Source organism: Wyeomyia smithii, chromosome 2 (genome assembly GCF_029784165.1).
Source record: "Wyeomyia smithii strain HCP4-BCI-WySm-NY-G18 chromosome 2, ASM2978416v1, whole genome shotgun sequence".
Classification (NCBI taxonomy): domain Eukaryota; kingdom Metazoa; phylum Arthropoda; class Insecta; order Diptera; family Culicidae; genus Wyeomyia; species Wyeomyia smithii.
In genome coordinates, this window is record NC_073695.1 from 265,587,306 (window position 1) to 265,609,140 (window position 21,835).

General features: G+C 32.6%; 2 protein-coding genes across 4 annotated transcripts in view; both read left to right on the forward strand.

The window, feature by feature from the left end:
• The window catches only part of LOC129725460 (calbindin-32), a 231,853-nt gene that overhangs the window by 74,298 nt on the left and 135,720 nt on the right, over nucleotides 1–21,835 (forward strand). The window lies entirely within an intron of this gene.
• The window catches only part of LOC129720581 (class E basic helix-loop-helix protein 22-like), a 74,890-nt gene that overhangs the window by 46,017 nt on the left and 7,038 nt on the right, over nucleotides 1–21,835 (forward strand). Inside the window, exon 2 of the mRNA XM_055672069.1 lies at nucleotides 15,113–15,221. Within this exon, the coding sequence (XP_055528044.1) occupies nucleotides 15,113–15,221 (109 nt within the window). The remainder of the gene's footprint in view (nucleotides 1–15,112; nucleotides 15,222–21,835) is intronic.

Sequence of the window (21,835 nt, forward strand, 5' to 3'; positions counted from 1 at the left end):
GCATTATTATTGCATTTCAAGTGACATATCATAAAGAGAATGTATATCAAAAATCTCCACAAACTCTATACGTCTTTTTGCGTTTTTTTTTGCAGAATTAAAATAAGTTATTTTTCAATTCTATGTTCGTCCTATTGACTACTGTATTGCCACCTTGAAGAGCTATTTGTAAAATATTTCTCACTTTTTTCTATATCAAAACAAAACATTAGCTACGCAAAAAGAAGGAAAATTATTTTAGAGCTTTTAAATTAAAATGTCATGTCAGATATTTAGAAAAAAGTATTTTTTTTAATCGTAAACGTGGTATTTTGCTTTAAAAGTTTGAAACGTAACGATTTTCATTTAGATTTAACATTGGAACATATCAATTAGTCTGCATTTCAATGCAAAATAAATTAAAAAACATAAGCATTTTTTGATTTGAAAGAAATTTTCAAGACGATTTTGTTAGTATGTATTGTATACTGTTTTGAAAAATAAGCTCATTTTTATTAAAGTCCTGAAAAACTGTCATGATTTTGTTCAGAAATACATACAAATTGCTTTTTATACAGTTTTTGCTGTGATTTTCCACTCGTTTTTTTGTGGATTTCAGAATTTCCATGGTTTGTCATGCAAATTACCAGAAAAAGTAGCACCATTCTCTGATTGATTTAAATAATTTTTTTTTTCAAATTGTTTGTTCAAAGTGTCGGTTAAATTTATTTTACGGGTCTGATAAATCTCTTAACATGCCATTGGGCCCAGCTCAAAAGTCCCAGGGTCGAAGTTTTCGAAAAAAAAATTGGTTCGAAATAACAGACCTCGAAGTTTTGTGCATTTCTAAGACATTTGTCATCAAAAAAAAAAAATATATGACAATTTCATGTGCATTTTTTTATTTGTCACTCTGAGGTTCTTCTTCCCAAAGTCTGAGATCAAATTTTGCATGAGAACTTTTTTCGAGAAAAAATAACTTCAAAGCCCTAACGCAAAACGAAGTATGATGGTTGAATTTATTGACACCCTTATTCAGAAGCATTGTAAGCTCAAGAGCAGGTTGACAGAGAGTAAAAGCAGAAGGATTAAAAAAAGCACGAGAAGGCGAGATTTTGTCAACGACTTGGAAACAAAAAGAGTGAAAATTGGGCAAGAGGTCTCTATGAAGATACTTGCTAAAGTCGCAAACAGCTGAAAGCGAAGAAGGAGAAATATTTTCCATTGTTTCATGTCACTATTTTTGCAAGGACATAAATAAACATGTGAAAAATGATGTTCATCTCATAGTTTTTTTAATGAAAACACCAGGAAATTTTAATTAATTTCATCGGGAAAACCGGGAAAAACCGAGAAATCGAAAATCGATTTTGAGTGGCCACCCTGTATTTCTCAATTTTTATTTATCCCGCTTTCTAATGTTTTGTCCTTCCTTTCTGATTTTCGGTTCACCTATTTTCTGTATTTGGGTTTTTTTTTAAGTGTTTCTCTAAGTTTTTTTTAAATTTTCTTATTTTCTTCTCATATTTCTGCATGTTAGTTAGTGTACCTGCTTTTCTTGTTTTCATTTTTTCTGATATGAGAGTTTGCTTTTTTCATATTTGCCTTTTAATTTTTATATTTCTGTGTATCCGTTTCTCTTATTGTCATTATTATTCTTTCCTGTTACCTATGTTGTGATTTTTTATTATTGTTTTTTGTTATTTTCATTTTAACTATTACTTTTTCCATTACCCGCAATCTGATGCCTTTGATTTCCGTTTTTTTCTAATATTCCGCTCCTATAATTTTTGTTGTCATATATTCCCCCTCTTTTGAATGTGTGTGTATCCGTTTTTGTTTTTTAATTAACGTTAATTTTAGATTTTTGTTCTTCTTTCTGTTATCCGATATCCGTTTTTCTTCTTACATTTGAAAAGTTCTTCATTCGTTTTCCTTTAACCGTTTCATCATTCTCGTTTTTTTGTGAACTGTTTTTGTTTTCTTTCTTTGTTATTCAATTTCGCGTCTCTATTTAAAGTTTCCATTATTTGCCTCGAATTGCTTCGAATTTGTCGAATTTGGCTCAAAAGCTTCCTAATGTTCTACTTTTTCTTTTATTTTTACAGATTTGAACTAACTTTTGGTTCTTTTTCCTGATTTTCAGGAAATTCGATGTATATTCTATGTTTTTTATTCTTTTGTATTTCCTTCATTTTTTCAATTTATTTTGATATTTTCAAATGTCACTTTATCTAATTAGAAGATCCTGTTTTCCTGTCCTTCTACTTTCTCTGTTTTTGTTGTTTATCAGTATTTCTGTTTTTGTGTATGTTTTAAACATTTCTGCATATCTGTATGTTTTGTATCTGTAATTCTTCTATATATTGTAATTTTTACTAGTGTTATGTTTTCAATATATAATTATTTATAATATTAAAATCTTTTCAAATTTTATTTTTTAAATATTTTTATTTCTAGGTTTCTACCCATTCTGTGTTAAGGTTTCATGTCATGTTGTTATTCATTTGATGCTGTCCCTAGTATTTTTTGCCGTTTGATCAATTGACATTCCCGTTTGCCGTTAATGTTTCTTTTCATCGTCAAATTTTGCGTCCAAAAGGTAAATTTAATTTAAAGCCCAAGTTAAAGTCCAAGAGTCTAAAATCAAGTCAAAGCGAGTCCAAATCCAAATCAAAGCGAGTCTAAATCCAAGTCAAAGTCAAAGTCAAAGTTAAAGTCAAAGTCAAAGTCAAAGTCAAAGTCAAAGTCAAAGTCAAAGTCAAAGTCAAAGTCAAAGTCAAAGTCAAAGTCAAATCAAAGTCAAAGTCAAAGTCAAAGTCTTAGTCCAAGTCCAAGTCCAAGTCCAAGCTCAAGTCCAAGTCCAAGTCCAAGTCCAAGTCCAAGTCCAAGTTCAAGTTCAAGTTCAAGTTCAAGTCCAAGTCCAAGTCCAAGTCTAAGTCTAAGTCTAAGTCCAAGTCCAAGTCCAAGTCCAAGTCCAAGTCCAAGTCCAAGTCCAAGTCCAAGTCCAAGTCCAAGTCCAAGTCCAAGTCCAAGTCCAAGTCCAAGTCCAAGTCCAAGTCCAAGTCCAAGTCCAAGTCCAAGTCCAAGTCCAAGTCCAAGTCCAAGTCCAAGTCCAAGTCCAAGTCCAAGTCCAAGTCCAAGTCCAAGTCCAAGTCCAAGTCTAAGTCCAAGTGCGAGATCAAAACCTTTTTAGAAGTCAATCACAAAAGTGCAGCGAATATCATGTTCAGAAGGATTTCTCTGAAAATGAAATCACTCTCGTAAAAATCTTTGAATTTTGCTTTTCTCGAGGCGTTGGACTCCTCTGAATTATAACGTAACATTACTTCCAGTTGCGGTAATCAGTGGGAACTATGTACCGTAGTTATACAGCCTAATCGAAAGGTCTCTGTAACCTTTTGATGCCTGTGATGTTCATAAACTTCAAAACCTTAATAATCCTTGCCGTATGCGTTAGCTAACTACCAAATTAGTGGTTAACCCTTAAAAGCTCAATGCAATACATTTGCCGTCAACCAACGTTGTGAGGTTTAGTGTCTGTTCTACTACAGGTGAGAATAAGCGAAATAATTCACATGACACTATCAGCTCAGAGTTTGGGCATACGCAGGTTAATGACCGGAACGCAATGAAAAATAATGACAAAAACCTGCTAGACCAAGCGCATATGCTTTCCGGAGGTCCAAGACGATGGGAAAGCACGGATATAGGAAAACTTTGCCTCTTGCATCGCTAGCAGTTTCATCCGTTCATATTCGTTTCATATCAAGCTGCTAACGGCACCCGTAAAAAGTACCTAGCCTAGTCTTGTTGGCTGGCTGTGCAAATGTATAACATGGACGAAATGAACGAAATTACGGAAAATGGGCTGCAACAGCAGCAATCCTGCCGGTGGCAGCCGGCAACTGAATGGACGATAGAGCTTCAAGTAAAAGTTCAATTTTGCATGAAATTTATTAGCACAGCTTGCCGACGACGGGATGAATTTGATATGATGGAAGAATTAAATTTCTCTCAGAAATTGCATAAGAGATTGCAATTTGTGAGAGGAGTTATGCATAATAATGAAATATTCGTCTTTATGAAATCTAAAACAAAAAAGGAACACTGTACTTCAGAATAATATTTCGTACAAATTGGGCCTTAGCAAGTGTAGCCTAGCAAACGTAAGCTGAAAAATGTGAAAAACTTTCACAACATTTCCCCAACGATATTTTGCTAAATAAACTAAACGCTGGTGTTCACCACAGCCTGTGCAGCCCCCTCCCCAGGTTCGAATGTCCTCGTGATCCTAAGTAATGGCCGGCAACTGTGGCGCGGTCTTCAGCGGACTTCACTACCGGCAGCGGCTGCAGCAATTTATTGCGTTATTTAGCATGACGTCGTTGATTGATGACCGCTGCTGCTGGTTGAAAAAATGGCACCCCACGTTCTGCCCCATTCAGATCTTTTTACGACTTTTTTTCGAACCGCTGTTGCGCGTTCGCTAGCTGGGCCGAGTCAAAAAGTCAGGCCGAGTTTTCACGCGGCTCGACAACAAATTATTGGCTACATTTTCTTTTTGGCCGGAACTGCGGACAAAATTAAATGAAAAATGCAAATATATCACACGGGTGTTTTGCGTTAAATTGTTCTTATCGTTGCGCGGAAATTGACCCCACTAAATTTTGCACCGTTTGGACTTCGCAGAATGAATGATAATCGTGAAGTTCATATATTTTGCTGAGGTTATCTTAGCTGCGTGTTGCTCTGGCCTCAGACAAATTCGTGCCTTCAATACAAATTTTCAAATGATTACAGTGTGAGAGCGTATTCCTCGTACTCTAGCCTTTCCGAGTTTAACTTTCAAAACAAGTGCTATCGACGTTATTAGGACAGTTTTTAGTAAGCTATGCGATTAATTTTCTATCTGAATTTGGCTTTGATAGCAATGATGCTCGGTTCGATAGTACAGAGAATATCAAAAAGATGTTGTTCAATCTTGTTTGCAAACAAAGAGAAATAATTATTTACCAAATGAAATTGAAAGTATTTGAACGAAAAAGGGCATTTAACCAGAAGACAGTTATTAGCTCGAAACATTTGAAATCGGATAACATTGAAGAAGGGTACAAACCGAGGGACCGTAGCGGTGTTATTAAATAAATGATCAATGTATTTTGTTATGTGTTTCCTTTTAACGGGTGACAACGGAGATTTTGGATTTTTTTGATCTTCTTTTACTCCCCAAAAAACACGCTCGAGAGAGAAATGAGAGTTATATGTGAGATCTCTCTCTCCTCTTGATGCCAATATTTTTCGTTCTGTTGATGCACGCTCAGTTCTGTTCAAAATGGTGTCGAAACAAGAAGTATTGCGCACGCGATTTGCACAGTCAGTCTTTCCTAACTATACTGCATAAAAATTTCAGCAGAAAGTTCGAAGTAAACCTATTTAATGCTAAAAACGTATGCGCTACTATTCTAACTATTTATCATAAATTAGTGAAATAGGATCAATTCACTATTCATAGATAATGTAAATGCTTCAAAATCTAAATACGCTGTAATTTAGGCTCTTAATTTCTTTTGAAATAATATAACTATGTACAGTTCCCAAGTGATTTACTAAATACATCTTGTGACTAAACTTTTATTAGCATGTTGATTCCGGTTTCCCGATTTGATATTTTAATGAGTATTTTAAATTTACGAAAATCCTAGAATGTATGGAATTGACAAGGACTTATTTTTAGTTTTGAGTTCGTTGAAATCGTCGGGTTGCTCTGAAATAGTGATTATTATGTGTAGTATTATGAATCGCAGAGGACCAGTCATTCATCTTTCGCTTTTTTATAAAAATTATTAAAAGTTTTCCATGATTATTCCATTTTTTTAGCTAAAGATGGTGGTAATATTCAATAGCAAATTAGTAAGTTATGACACTTTTCAGATGAGATCAATAGCATTCGCATTGGCTCAGGCGTATCCGTGAAACTTTTTTTTTCGTCACACATAAAAAGAGAGAGTAACAGGAAGTTATAAAAAGGGAGAGGAAGACAAAGAGAAAAAAAATAATGAGAGCGAGAGTAAAAGAAAGGAAAAGATAGGGAGTAACTGAAAAAATAAATAAAAAATTTAGCGTCATTGTAAAGCGGTTGTTAAGCAAACAAACATGTGTGTTTATACCTTCATATAATATGCACTTTGATTTTGCTGCATACTACAAAAAACTTGCGGTTTCGTTGCAGCTTGAAAGCCAAAAACGAATAGCTTCGGTGTAAAAGTGCTATAGCGTTGTAGCCCTACCCTACAAACGAACTCGACATACGTTTGGATATTCACAACGTGGTTTTGATATTGATGTCAACCGGAATTGTTGCCTTATTTGAGCAGTGTTGGGAATAATCGTCAAATACAAGATAAGCTCAGGGAAAAGATAAAACAAAATTATGGTAGCGATGATTTGAATGAGAAATACTGGACAAAAATGACAAAGGACTATCAGATACACTGATATATAAAAGAACAAAGAAATTAGAAACAATGGGCAAACATAAAAAACATAAAAATTAAACACAAGAAAAGCAGATAAACGGGATAGAAAAAATAAAAAAAAAACGAACAAATATACAGAAATTTAGTTAAAAAAAAGTTTGAAATAAGCGATAACAGAAAAATAAAATTATACAATCTGACACTCAAAGTTATGAAAAAAAAATAGTAAAATTAATACAGAACACGAAAACAACGAAAAAAAAATATAAAAAAATGCAAAAAAAAATAGAAAAATTCGAAAATAAAAAATCCGTATGAAGTGAAAAGGTTAACCGTAAATAAGAAATGTTATCTTTTCTGATATTGAAAAAAACAGGGATAAATAACTAAACCAGTACAGAAAGTAAAATAATAGAAAAAGAGGCAAACAGCTGCTTATTGAGAAAGTTGTGAAATAAATAAAAAAAAACACACAGAGAAGGTAGAAATAGATTGAGATAACAGAAATTTAAATTAAACCAAATGACACTCAAAAAAATGAGAACATGCAGGAAAATACAAAAAAAAAATACAAAAACTCAAAATCAATTAAACAGAAATGATAAAATAAAACGTTACAATATAGTAAGTAGAAGGACAGAAAATCTAAATATAAACAGAAAAATGAAGGTGAATATAAAAAACCTGAGAAATAATTGGAAAAATCGCAGAAAATACGGTAACAATAAAAAAACAGGAAGAGGAGCTCAATACATAAATATAGACAAACAAAAATATGGAATATAGATATATAAAAATACGGAAAATTGTAAAAATAGAAAAGCAAAAAAGCTTTAAAAAATATATGATAAGGCAATAGTAAAAGCAGAACAGAAAACTGTGTAACAAAAAAAAAACAGCAAATAAAAAACGGATACACAGAAATAGAGACAGAAGAAGAGGAACAACATAGAAACAGAAAATCAGAAAAGAATCAAAAACTGAACTTCAAAAAAATTTAAACCAAGGAAAAGAAATATATTAGAAAGCAAAAAAGAACTTAGTAAAACAAAAACTCAAAGGAACCAGAGAATTACCTAAAAACAATGAAAATAGAAAAGCAAAAAATCTTCAAAAAATAAATAAATGTAATAAAGACATGATAAGGCAATAGTGAAAGCAAAATAGAAAACTGTGTAACAAAAACGGATATACAGAAATAAAGACATAAGAAAGAGGACAACATGGAAATAGAAAATCAGGAAAAATCAAAAACTAAATTTCAGAAAAATTTCAAAAAAAGAAAAGAATTATATAAATAAGGAAAAAACAAGAAAAACAGAACGTTGTAGAACAGAAACTCTAAGGAACCAGAGAATTACTTAAAACAATGAAAATAGAAAAGCAAAAAATCTCAAAAAAATAAGAATAATGAAAATATAATAAGGCAATTGTGAAAGCAAAACAGAAAACTATGTAACAGAAAAACAACAAATAAAAAAACGAATATACAGAAATAAAGACAAAAGAAGAAAAACAGCATAGAAATAGAAAATCAGAAAAAAACAAAATTTCAGAAAAAAATTAAACAAAGAAAAAAAATAAACAAGAAAAACAGAACGTAGTAAAACAGATACCTAGAGGAACCAGATAATTACCTGAAAAAACAATGAAAATTTGAGGAAAAAACAGAACAGAACATCTGTCTACAGAAAAAGTATAGATAAAAAAATTGAAAACTAGTTGCATAGAATAATTGGAAAGTACGCAATCAGCAAAACAAAAAACAAAAAACCCAAATAAAATAGGAAAATGTCAATGTAAAAATATTGCATTATAAACACGAAGACATATGAAAGCATAAATGATACAAAACAAAAAAGGTAAAAATTTCAGATGCGCAACTCACTATTAGTTGATTTTGGTGCTAAAGCAGGTATTAGACGAAGCAAATATTTGCTATTTTTAGTACGGATTTTATTTTGTGCAAATAAAATTCCTACCAAAAATAGCAAATGTTTGCTCCGTCTAATACCTGCTTAAGACAGATGGCAAACAAACCGTTTTGACACGTTAGTGATTTTTTGGCGTCAAATACTGTTTGTTTGTGCCGAATAATCATCACTTACGGTACTAGTGTTACTTTCCTCATCTGAGCAGCTGAAGCGCATTGAGAGTTGAAAAAATGAAGATTTTGTGTACGAAACACGACCGCAATGTTAACATAGAATCATTCCAGCCTATCATATGTCAATATATATGTGACCTTGAAAAGTTCAAAATGACATCTTGGGTCGATTTACGACCTTTGAATATCATCCTAGTTACAAAAATTCTCATATGAGAAAATATTTCACCATTGCACAATGGTCCAGAAACCAAATGCAGGGAGAAACTTGGGTATAGAGCTCTATAGCAATATTTTAGTGAAAAACTTTTTTCTACAAAGTTGTTACATATGAGGCCCAAATTTTCGATGGAATCAAGTATCTAACTTTTTTATCTTTGTAGATAGAAAAAAAAGTTTTTCTACAATGTTATAGCTCCTAAATTTTAAAGCAGCTTTAATAAAAAAGGTTTTTTTCTATCTTTGAAAAACCGTTGTGTATTGAAAAACACATTCTGCGCTCTAGCTTTGTTATTTCAATTTTCACCGTAAAACTGTGTTTAAACGACTGATTTCTAAGAGAAACAAACAACAATTCTGACATCATGAATATCTCAATTTTTATTTAAGGTAATAATGTTTTCCATAAAAATATATGCGTTTTATATTCGTTTGTTATTATTTTTGGGGCAAACATAAAAAATATCTATTAGTCTCAATTTAAAGGGCACATTTAACTCTATATATGGAGAAATCACTTAAAATATGTTATTTTTAAATTTGAGTAAATTCAAACATGACAAAAATTTATTTTAGCATTGGTATTTTTTCTTAAAACAAGAAGTAATCACCTTTATTTTGATCCAAAAAGATCAAAAATCGATCAACTGGTTCAAAAGTTATGGATTTTTGAAAACAAAATACAACGAATAAAACAGTTTTTTATGGTCACCCTATTTTGGAACCAGTCCATTCCAACGACCCACAGTGCGTTGAATGTATGGGAATGCGGGACAAAAATTAAAACAGCCATTCTAGTAATTTTTTTTAATTGGTGTAATACGAAAAATGTTTAGTACCGATGAGAGCTACTATTTGCATAATTGACGAATGTTAAATACGTAATCGCAAATATGTCTCAAACGCCCTTTTTTGTACAGAAGCATTAAATCATAATTTTCCAAAAATGTTATCCATTCCGAGATAAAAGGCTTGAAAAGCATGTTCAAATGATATCTAGGCTATGAAAAAGTGACCTAAACGCCATCACAATTAGTTTTTATTATTATTTTTATTTAACTCTTTTATAATTATATTTTCACACGGTTTACTGTTGCGAAACATTTAGACATCATTAATCCAGGAATCTTTTATGTGTTTTACACATAAATTACGTGTTATACATAAAAATAAGGCACTGCAAACTTGAGTAATGGCAATCATTTCCAGAGTTTGAAGGATATTCCAAATATAGGGAAAAAGTGAAATTCAGAGAGGTACTTTGGGGTACTTTTTTTGACGATAGATTTTAAATCAAAAGTTTCTTTTTTCTCTAAGCATAAAGAAGCATGACTCAAAAGCCTTTAACTTCCAAATGCGCTACGTTATTTCTCAATAGTAACATTTGAAATGTAGTAGTTACATGCCTCTACCGTTGCCATTTTGGATTTAACTTTAAAAGATATAAAAAAAGCAAAGCCTTGGTTCTACATTCCGATTTGGAACCTGACCTCCTGTTTATTTATATACAGACTTCGCAGCCGACTGTTTAGTGTACAGGACAATTACGAGGCTAGCGCTACGATCCTACTGACACTAACAGTCTCTCCCGAGCCGAGACTCGAAGCTACGACGACTGGCTTGTTGGGCCAGCATCGTACCTCGAGACCATCTGGGAGATACTTTAAAAGATATAGAGTACATAAAAAAATTTTAAAATTAAGAATTTTTTTTTTAAATAACGTGTCACATGAATATTTGAAACCACTTCACAGTAGATGCGTTTCAAAATCGTATGAGTCAACTTACGGGTGAATAATATAATTACAGTATGTCTCAAACATGTATAAAACATATCAGCATATAGATTTGGTTCATCAAGAAATCCACTTTTTTGATTTTCGTCTATGGAACGTTGCATTGTGCGACCCAACGAAAAAACGCGGGTTTGATTTTAGTTGTATTCCTGTAGTTTTAAGCACAGTTGAAGCACCCCGCGTGACCAATTCCAAAATAGGATCCATTGAAAACTAACTGAGTCATAAGCGGTTGAAATTGGACAATTTTCGTGACGCTCCACAGTGGTTTAAAACGCGAAAAACGTGATCGTCAGCTTTTTGAGTATAAAAATGCTATTTAAACGCTAAAGTGTCTTCGACAAAGTTTGTGTAGGTCTTAAGAGGCATCTTTTGATGCAAATATATTTTTGATTAATTCACCTAAAAGTGAGATAAAAAATTATTTTTTTATTTACTTATCAAATCTAAACGAAGTCTTCAGCAAAGTTGTAGACAATTTTATGTAGAAAAACTTTGCTGAAGACACTTTGGTTCTACCTCTTGAAAATCGACCACATACAGGTAGTTTTATACACTGACATTCTTAAAGTTTCTAAAAATCGAAAAATACTAAATAACTTTTTCTCATGTGATTTTAGAGGCCTACTATGTTCTAGATATTTTTTCATATTGAAAAATACATCATTCTGCCGAACATACCCAAATTTTCAACTTTTTCATAGGGTTTAGGACATTTTAGATAAAAAATGCACTTTTTCTAAATGAAATTTCTCTAAAAGCTGCAAAAACAACAGTCTTCACTCGAAAGATGGGGATTAGTACTAGCTTCCCCAAGTAGTTTCACTAGTTTCTTGCAGTCTCTTAGAGACTTGGGCGTGGGTGAATAAAATTAGTTTTTTTGGTTTTCCAAAGATGTACAGAATCGAAACGAAACATTAATATTTACGGTACCGTACATTATTTGGAAACATAAAAATAGAAAAAAAATATTTTTTCCGGAAAAATTGTTGTTGCCAAGGTTTTTTTATAAACAAAATTAGCAACATTCTTTGACGTTTTTCCAATGTTTGAATTCTGAAAAGAAAATGTCAGCTCAGAGATATATACTTTCATTTTATTTTATTTTGTCAATTCGAAAGGTATCTCGGTATGGATTAGGTACCACCGTATGGACAAAATAAAATAAAATAAAAGTATCTATCTCTGAGCGTCAAAAAATGTTGCTAATTTTGTGGATAAAAAAAACCTTGGCAACAACAATTTTTCCGGAAAAAAATATTTTTTTCTATATTTATGTTTCCAAATAATGTACGGTACCGTAAATATAAATGCTTTTGTACTTTGTAATGAAAAATTAAAAATCGTTTCGATTCTGTACATCTTTGAAGAAAAAAACATGAAAAAACGCCGAAAAACCAAAAAAACTATTTTTTTTACCCACGCCCAAGTGCATTTTTTATCTAAAATGTCCTAAACCTCATGAAAAAGTTGAAAATTTGCCCAAAGTTTGTTCGGCAGAATGATGTATTTTTTTAATATGAAAAAATATTTGGAACATAGTAGGCCTCTAAAATCACATGAGAAAAAGTTATTTAGTATTTTTCGATTTTTAGATACTTTAAGAATGTCTGTGTATAAACCTACCATATGTGGTCAGTTTTCAAGAGGTAGAACCAAAGTGTCTTCAGCAAAGTTTTTCTACATAAAATTGTCTACAACTTTGCTGAAGACTTCATTTTGATTTGATAAGTAAATAACTTAAAATTAAAAAAAATAAATAAAAAAATATTTTTTTATCTCACTTTTAGGTAAATTTATTTGCATCAAAAGATGTCTCTAGACCTTCAAAAACTTTGTCGAAGACACTTTAGCGTTTAAATAGCATTTTTATACTCAAAAGGCTGACGATCACGTTTTTCGCGTTTTAAACCATTGTGCGCTCGTGATGTTTTATTTCAATTCGCACCTTTATTGTACCCCTATTATTAAGTGTTGCCGAAAGACGTAATTTTACGTCAAAAAAGTTTACGGAAATATTGCTCTAAGCGAAAAACTTTGTCGTGGTTGGCTCAGTCGCCTTAAAGACGGTAGTTTCGACGTTGACGACTGTCCTCTTGAAGGAAAGCCAAAACCCTTCGAAGAGGCAGAATGGGAGGATTTGATCGATGAGGATCCATGCCCTACGCAGGAACAGCTTGCTGCGGTATCAAGAGTTACCCACTAAGGTAATTTTCAAGCGTTCGGGGTGTTGAGCGTAGCTTTTTCACCTGTGAACAGCTGTTCCAGTGGCGAAAAAAAAGGTCGTCGCATCGTGGCAGGCGATGAAAAAATGAATGAAGGAAAATTCATTACTGCAATCAACAGAATGTTATGCTTCTGCGTTGTCGTCTTGGCCAACTATGCATGCTGCCAATGTTATGCTGTGTTATTGATGGGACCAGACCGATGTTATTTATTATGAGGTGTTGTAACCGAACGAAACTGTCACTTGAGAGCGGAATCGATTTCAATTGAGCTGAGAACTGTACGAAAAACGGTCACAATACAAGCAGAGGCACGCAAAAGTGAGTGTACCGCATGAGAACGCTTGGCCTCATACTCCAGAAGTCGTTAAAACTTACATAGAAACGCTCAGATGAGAAGTCCTAGTCATGTAGTCATGCTATCTGTGTCACGGAATATCATCAGTTTGCGCCTAGAAGAACATGGTATAACAATCGACTTGCGTTCGTATCGTAATTCACATGGTTGATAAAGTCTAAAACAAAAATGAATGTCAACTTTTACGACTTTTGTAATAGCTTCCGCAGGAAAAAGAGTATATGTTTCATTGTTTTCCGACACAGCTGGACCAGTGCTGCCAGACATGCAACTTAATTCGTTAATTATGGAAGCTTAACTGAAGCGAAAATCAATGAAAATTTATCTCCGCTATAAATCAAACTCAGGAACTCTGAACCGGACGACTCTCAACTGCTTCAGTTAACTAAATGAGTGATGAAAACTTGTATGATACCGCCAGGAAAACATTTGGCTCGACAAGCTGCACCTTGAAGGGTGGGCAAACTGAAGAAAGAATATAAAAAAAGAAGATAATTAATGCTTGTTGGAATATCATACAACTTCGGACGGAACAGCGGAGTTATGCAATGCAGCGCACAGCACCAGACTGCGGATGGCACAAACATTACGAACAATGCTCTCGGAACTTGTTACCCCATTTGGAACGAGCCCACAAAATTGTTAAACTGTCAGACGAAACGCTCCAGCTAAATTGCTGTTTTATTAAAGCAACTGGACGAGAGATTATAAATTCCCACGGATACATCAATCAACAATCAAATTCTTTCAATATAATCACTTCAACGGATCGATTATAAATGATTTATGTGTGTGCTCCCGGCTGGAAACTATTTTTAACCTTTAGCTTGCCTAACCCACACCGCCCCCACCGTTATCCAGCAGTTTCGTTCACTTCTCTGCTGACCAGCCTGCCTACGTCAGTAATGAAATCGATCTAGACTTTTTCCAGCCAACGGACAAACCCTCTCTCATCCCCACCAACCCCACTTGCTGCTGACTGCTTTCTAGGGTAGGATAAACACACGAAACTAACGGTATTCATCCATTTATCATTCGACTTGTAACAGACGACAGACGTATAGAAATCGATACCCTTGAAAGAAAGGAGAAATGAAGAAAACATAAACAGAGCCACCAGTCGATTTGTTTCAAACTTGAAGCCGCCAATTTCCTTCGGCTCGCTGGGAAGTGGTCTTCTGGTCCGCAATGGAAACGACGAAAGCTTTGAAATATTGATGCGATTTCCGGTATGGGAAGGCCTCGCGCGCGTCACACCGAATATTATGGCAGGCAGTTTTCTCTGGAGGGGTTGGCGCTGTGCAGGGATTACTTTAAAAGCTCACGCGAATTTCCGCTTGCTTTAATCGATTTAACGATTATTTTTGCCACCTGTTGCTGCCCAACTGTAGCGGAAGTGAAGCGTAATGATTGTTAATATTCCACGGAGGTAATCCCATAACTTCGCCATCATCACAGCTTTATGCTTTTGGTGTACTGTGGTCGTACGTTAGATTTACGTTTAGGGTGGAAATAGCGTTCAGCTTATTGAAATCATCATATTTTTAATAGTAAAATGCATCTTAAAGTTTTACTTTTATCATCAGCACACTATTGTCGTAAGGAATTTTATAAGACTCCCTAAGCCAATAACCCCAGAGTGTTTTCAAAATGAATTTTTGTTTCAAAAGTTCCATACAGTCAGAAAATGCTTGCTCTGTGACGAAGAACAATGCTTTAACCAGGTCAGAGAAATAACTTCGTTTTATTGGCTTAATTTCCACCAGGCGACAGGATCATATCAAAGTGCCTTTGTTTGAACAAGCAGCATAAGTAGTTTCTGCGCGAACTTAAACAGGAAAAAATGTTTCGACAATGGCTGCCATAACGGTTAGCCGAAATTGTTTCCCCTTTGTGCCCATGAAAGTGCCACTTGCAAGTGTCCAATTTATGTGGCACCGGGTTTGCAGTTGCATTTTGCGTGCACAACACACAGCAAAGCGCACCCGGAGAGCAGTCGTAAAAGCAACAAGTCTACGGTCGTTACGACAACGTCGGATGACTATAATATCCTCGAGGGTTATAAACCGGCGTCTGTTTCCACCACCTGTTGAAGCTTAGAATTGGATTACTCTAGGAACCCAAGCAGCGGGTGGTGCATTTTCTCACCCTTCGATTCGGTTCGTTTAAGAGTTGGTGCAAGGATTGCTTATAGTACCAACCATCGGCAAAGAATCAGAACCGTTATAGCACTAATTTATTTCTCCATCACACACGGTACTAAATAAGTAGTTTTTCATCGCGCATTTCAAAGACGAATGATGTCGAACTCTTTGAAGATTTTTCTTTCCGCCAGGTCGTCCGGTGGCGTAGTTAGATAATTCTGCCGGTCATGAATTCAGTACTAATTTGCATATGAAATATACACTACCACCCTTCGTAGAGACCGCCATCGCAAAAGTTGACGACGATACTGCAAAGGCTGAGAAAGTGATGAGAGGACGCGAAAGGGCTTAGAGACTGTGTGGGCTGCCTGCTACTTTCGAGTGATGACACCCAAGTGTCGGGGAGTGTAAAGCGCAGTCACAGTGCTTGTCATCATCAATCAGAGCACGCTCGAGTGGGTCCTGCTAGGATGGACGGGTCGTCGCATCTGCCGTTGGGAGTCGCGTTTCGCTGTACACTGTTTGGCCAACCAACGTGGAAAACGCTTGAAACCTAATTCTCAATGCAGTGACCCCGAGTTGTTATCGCTTTGAGCGCAGGGAGGTTAGTGTGTTAATTTACGATGAATTGCTAATGGCTGTTAGAATAATTTTGCGGTCACATTATGAGGGTTTGTATACAAATTGGAAAATGTTCTCCCCACTGCTATCAGAGCTGTGTTCTTTGATCAGTCTTATGCAAGGGTTTATTAGTTCTTCTATTGAAGTATTCTTTGTGGAACGATTTTTTTATTTAAATAACAGCTTCAAAATCTGGCAAAGGAGTTGTTCATAGACAAACTTGTGATATAATAATTTACCCTTTTATTGGCAATTTCAGCATTTTCAATAAAGAATTCATAAAACGCTAAGTTGAAAATTAATCATGTTTGGTTTAGTTTAATAGCATTCAACTAACCATGAGCTCGCTTGTATGACCGAGAACAGAATAGTATAGTGTAGAATCATACGTGCTATGTGCCGTTTTGATTGCACGCTTTATTAGTACATATTAGTACATTTATTTGGAAATTGGAGTTGTTGACCAGCGACAATCAAGTTTTCTCCAATGACGTACATTATACCGAACGTCGGAAGTAGTGCGCTGTATAGCGCATCTGACGTGCTATACAGCGCACTACTTCCGACGTTAAGTATAATGTACGGTATGAGAGTAAAATCGATTGTCGCTAGTCGAAGAATTCCACTTTTTACTGGGGTGACAATATCACTAAAAGGATCTTGAACACCAACGTCACCAAGGTGAAGTTTTCCCCAAAAGTTGGATATAATAAGTAGCACCAGTGGAAAAATGGAATAAAATCAATTAAAAAAGTATCAGCAAACCAATCACGAGCTCGTTTCTTGATAGCGCTGTTTATTTTAGACCCATATTGTAAGTGGCTCCACCTTTTTCTCAAGTTACGTCGTTTTCCCAGTTTTACATGATGCAAAGAGATGTACAAATAATAAATCTCATTTCATGTTAGCAAACAGTGAATACGTTCTATCCTGTTGCGGCTCGGAAGAAAAAACCAAATTCTTCTCGTGTCGGATGGAAGTAGCGTAGATGGCAATATTCTCAGCCACGCAACAGTATATTTCGTTGTTGCGTGTTGCATCTCGCAACTGCGGCTGAAGGGTAACAAAATTCTGTTGTGAGTTCGTTAATTCTGTTAATTTGCATTTTTATCTTTTCATAAAATCATAAAATCATAAAATCATAAATTCATAAAATCATAAAATCATAAAATCATAAAATCATAAAATCATAAAATCATAAAATCATAAAATCATGAAATCATAAAATCATAAAATCATAAAATCATAAAATCATAAAATCATAAAATCATAAAATCATAAAATCATAAAATCATAAAATCATAAAATCATAAAATCATAAAATCATAAAATCATAAAATCATAAAATCATAAAATCATAAAATCATAAAATCATAAAATCATAAAATCATAAAATCATAAAATCATAAAATCATAAAATCATAAAATCATAAAATCATAAAATCATAAAATCATAAAATCATAAAATCATAAAATCATAAAATCATAAAATCATAAAATCATGAAATCATAAAATCATAAAATCATAAAATCATAAAATCATAAAATCATAAAATCATAAAATCATAAAATCATAAAATCATAAAACCATAAAACCATAAAATCATAAAATCATAAAATCATAAAATCATAAAATCATAAAATCATAAAATCATAAAATCATAAAATCATAAAATCATAAAATCATAAAATCATAAAATCATAAAATCATAAAATCATAAAATCATAAAATCATAAAATCATTAAATCATTAAATCATTAAATCATTAAATCATAAAATCATAAAATCATAAAATCATAAAATCATAAAATCATAAAATCATAAAATCATAAAATCATAAAATCATAAAATCATAAAATCATAAAATCATAAAATCATAAAATCATAAAATCATAAAATCATAAAATCATAAAATCATAAAATCATAAAATCATTAAATCATTAAATCATTAAATCATTAAATCATTAAATCATTAAATCATAAAATCATAAAATCACAAAATCATAAAATCATAATATTATAAAATCATAATATTATAAAATCATAAAATCATAAAACCATAAAATCATAAAATCATAAAATCATAAAATCATAAAATCATAAAATCATAAAATCATAAAATCATAAAATCATAAAATCATAAAATCATAAAATCATTAAATCATTAAATCATAAAATCATAAAATCATAAAATCATAAAATCATAAAATCATAAAATCATAAAATCATAAAATCATAAAATCATTAAATCATAAAATCATAAAATCATAAAATCATAAAATCATAAAATCATAAAATCATAAAATCATAAAATCATAAAATCATAAAATCATAAAATCATAAAATCATAAAATCATAAAATCATAAAATCATAAAATCATAAAATCATAAAATCATAAAATCATAAAATCATAAAATCATAAAATCATAAAATCATAAAATCATAAAATCATAAAATCATAAAATCATAAAATCATAAAATCATAAAATCATAAAATCATAAAATCATAAAATCATAAAATCATAAAATCGTAAAATCAGAAAATCATAAAATCATAATATCATAAAATCATAAAATCATAAAATCATAAAATCATAAAATCATAAAATCATAAAATCATAAAATCATTAAATCATTAAATCATAAAATCATTAAATCATTAAATCATAAAATCATAAAATCATAAAATCATAAAATCATAAAATCATAAAATCATAAAATCATAAAATCATAAAATCATAAAATCATAAAATCATAAAATCATAAAATCATAAAATTATAAAATCATAAAATCATAAAATCATAAAATCATAAAATCATAAAATCATAAAATCATAAAATCATCAAATCATAAAATCATAAAATCATAAAATCATAAAATCATAAAATCATAAAATCATAAAATCATAAAATCATAAAATCATAAAATCATAAAATCATAAAATCATAAAATCGTAAAATCAGAAAATCATAAAATCATAAAATCATAAAATCATAAAATCATAAAATCATAAAATCATAAAATCATAAAATCATAAAATCATAAAATCATAAAATCATAAAATCATAAAATCATAAAATCATAAAATCATAAAATCATAAAATCATAAAATCATAAAATCATAAAATCATAAAATCATAAAATCATAAAATCATAAAATCATAAAATCATAAAATCATAAAATCATAAAATCATAAAATCATAAAATCATAAAATCATAAAATCATAAAATCATAAAATCATAAAATCATAAAATCATAAAATCATAAAATCATAAAATCATAAAATCATAAAATCATAAAATCATAAAATCATAAAATCATAAAATCATGAAATCATAAAATCATAAAATGAGGATGAAGTTTACAATTAAGCGTGATGATTTTTTTTTAGTTTGAATTTAATTTGCACATATAAATCAAGAACCCGATTAAAACCAACTCTATACGGCGCAAACAAGTTGTAACAATTAGCATGCATGCAGATCAAAATTTCATTTGCCAAAATTTCATTTGCTTTCACTTTTATTTATAGCGTGTCCCTAAAAGAACGATTGTTGTGTAATTTCAAATCGGATATGAAGTTGATCGCCCATCTGTGTTGCCCTGACAAGGCTCTCTAGCAACACAGTAGAACATTGTTTTCACATTAAAAAGGAGACGGCCGGCAGATTTTGATTGTCTAGATCCAAAAACCTTAAGTTGCTGCCAAAGGAAGTCAAAGTTTCACCGGTGCATCGTTATACTGATTTGTTCAAACCGAAAGCAGACTCGGTAAGGCTGCTGCTATCGCTATCGCTTGGCTGCTGGTACCAGCTACCATTGCCGGTACCACTGTTGCTATGAGCTGCTACGGTTGGGACCGTCTTTCCTACCATCCATTAGTAAAATGACTGGTTTGAGCAGAAGCAAGCTCTTGTATAGCCCAAACAGTGCATTTTCGGTTAACAAGCTATAATGTTCTGTCGATAGTGTTAGAAAAAGCAAGAATTAAGCGACCAATCTGAGATCGAAATCTGCGTTTCAAAATAGCTCGACATTTTTCAATAGTACAATAGTTCGAAAAATCAAGTTACTATTTTCTGCATTTGGGCGAACGGTAAAATGACTTTCCAGTCGATTGTTACAAGAACGAAAGATATCCGTTGAAAACTAAGCGACTTTTAAGCATTTTGGATAATATAATCCCCTGTTCCGTTTTTAAGATTTTTACTTCACACCCCTATGTAGTGGAACTTCCTGAGAGACGTGTTTCTACGTCAAAATGTCCTGATAATTTCGGGGCTCGTAGAATTTTTTTCTTCAAATTCCGCAAAACACTGGATTCTTGGAGAAACTAATTTTCGATTTCAATAATGTGATTTAAATAAAAATATAAAAATCTTCTGTAACCTAAATCATCAAATCATCGAATCATTGAATCGTCGTGTCATCAAACCACCAGAAATCGTCAGAGAATAGAAGACTGTTATATAAGCGCTTGAAACCTGACCACTTGTCCCTGGTTCTCCCTGGTTGAATTACTAGATTTTCAAATTCAGGTGCCTAACTTCGAGTCAGACGTTAGTCCAACGTCAATAATTTCATAACAGAGCAATTCTCGCTGAAACCAGGCCACTAGGCGCTCAAGGTCTTTCGAATTTGATATAAATGCACATATTAGTTAGGAATAGAGAAAAAATGATTATGCCATTTTTGTTTGATTGAATTTATGGCCCCTCGGTCACTAAGGGGTGGAATAGTTTTTAGAAGAGTGGAAAATTTAACAATTCCTGATGTTTTATTTGAGCTTTATCTCTGAAATTCGTTATAGAACCTACAACAAGTAGCACTCTTCTGTAAAGAGGAATGATAAGGCTTCCATTTGGATTAATCAGAATTTTGGCCGCCATCTTGGATTTGGCCACCATCTCGGATTATATCGGAAAAATGCAATTTTGGCCGTGCTCGCAACTACCGATTCTCGATCTGAGACCAGCATTGGAAAGCTGAGAAAAAATGCTATAAGATGCAAGAAAGAAATTAGGTGAGCATCAGTGTTAACCTACTAATCAGATCGAAAATCAGTAGTTGCGAACACGGCCAAAATTGCATTTTTCTGATATAATCCAAGATGGTGGCCAAATTCAAGATGGTGGCCAAAATTTTGACTTATCCAAATGGAAGCCTTATCATTTCTCTTCACAGAAAAGTGCTGCTTATTGTAGGTTCTATAACGAATTTCAGAGATAAAGCTCAAATAAAACATCAAGAATTGTTAAATTTTCCACTTTTCTAGGAACTATTTCACCCCTTGGTGACCGAGGAGTCAACAAATTCAATCAAACAAAAATGGCATAATCATTTTTTCTCTATTCCTAAATAATATGTGCATTTATATCAAATTCGAAAAACCTTGTGCACCTAGTGGCCTGGTTTCAGCGAGAATTGCTCTGTTATTAAATTTTTGACGTTGGACTACGTCTGACTCGAAGTTAGGCACCTGAATTTGAAAATCTAGTAATTCAACCAGGGAAAACCAGGAACAAGTGGTCAGGTTTTGAGCGCTTATATATCAGTCTACTCTTCCCAGAATATCGAGGTTTTGGCATTAACCGATCAGATTTTTTTTTAAGGTTAAATTGATGTAACAAAACAACCCCTTATTTGAGATACACTATTGAAAAATTGGTAAATGACATCGATTATCTAAATCATGCCGAGCAACCAATCACCTTTCTTCCCAAGCCGACACTAATGGATACAACCGATCTGTCTTTATGAACGATTTGTTGTTGTTGTTGTTGTTTTACTTTCCTTGTCATTCCCTATTCTTCTGAACTCCTCCCCTCTTTCCGAATAACTGACGAAATCTCGATATAAAAGGTACCATTCGAACATTTCACCCCATCATTTTCATTTCAA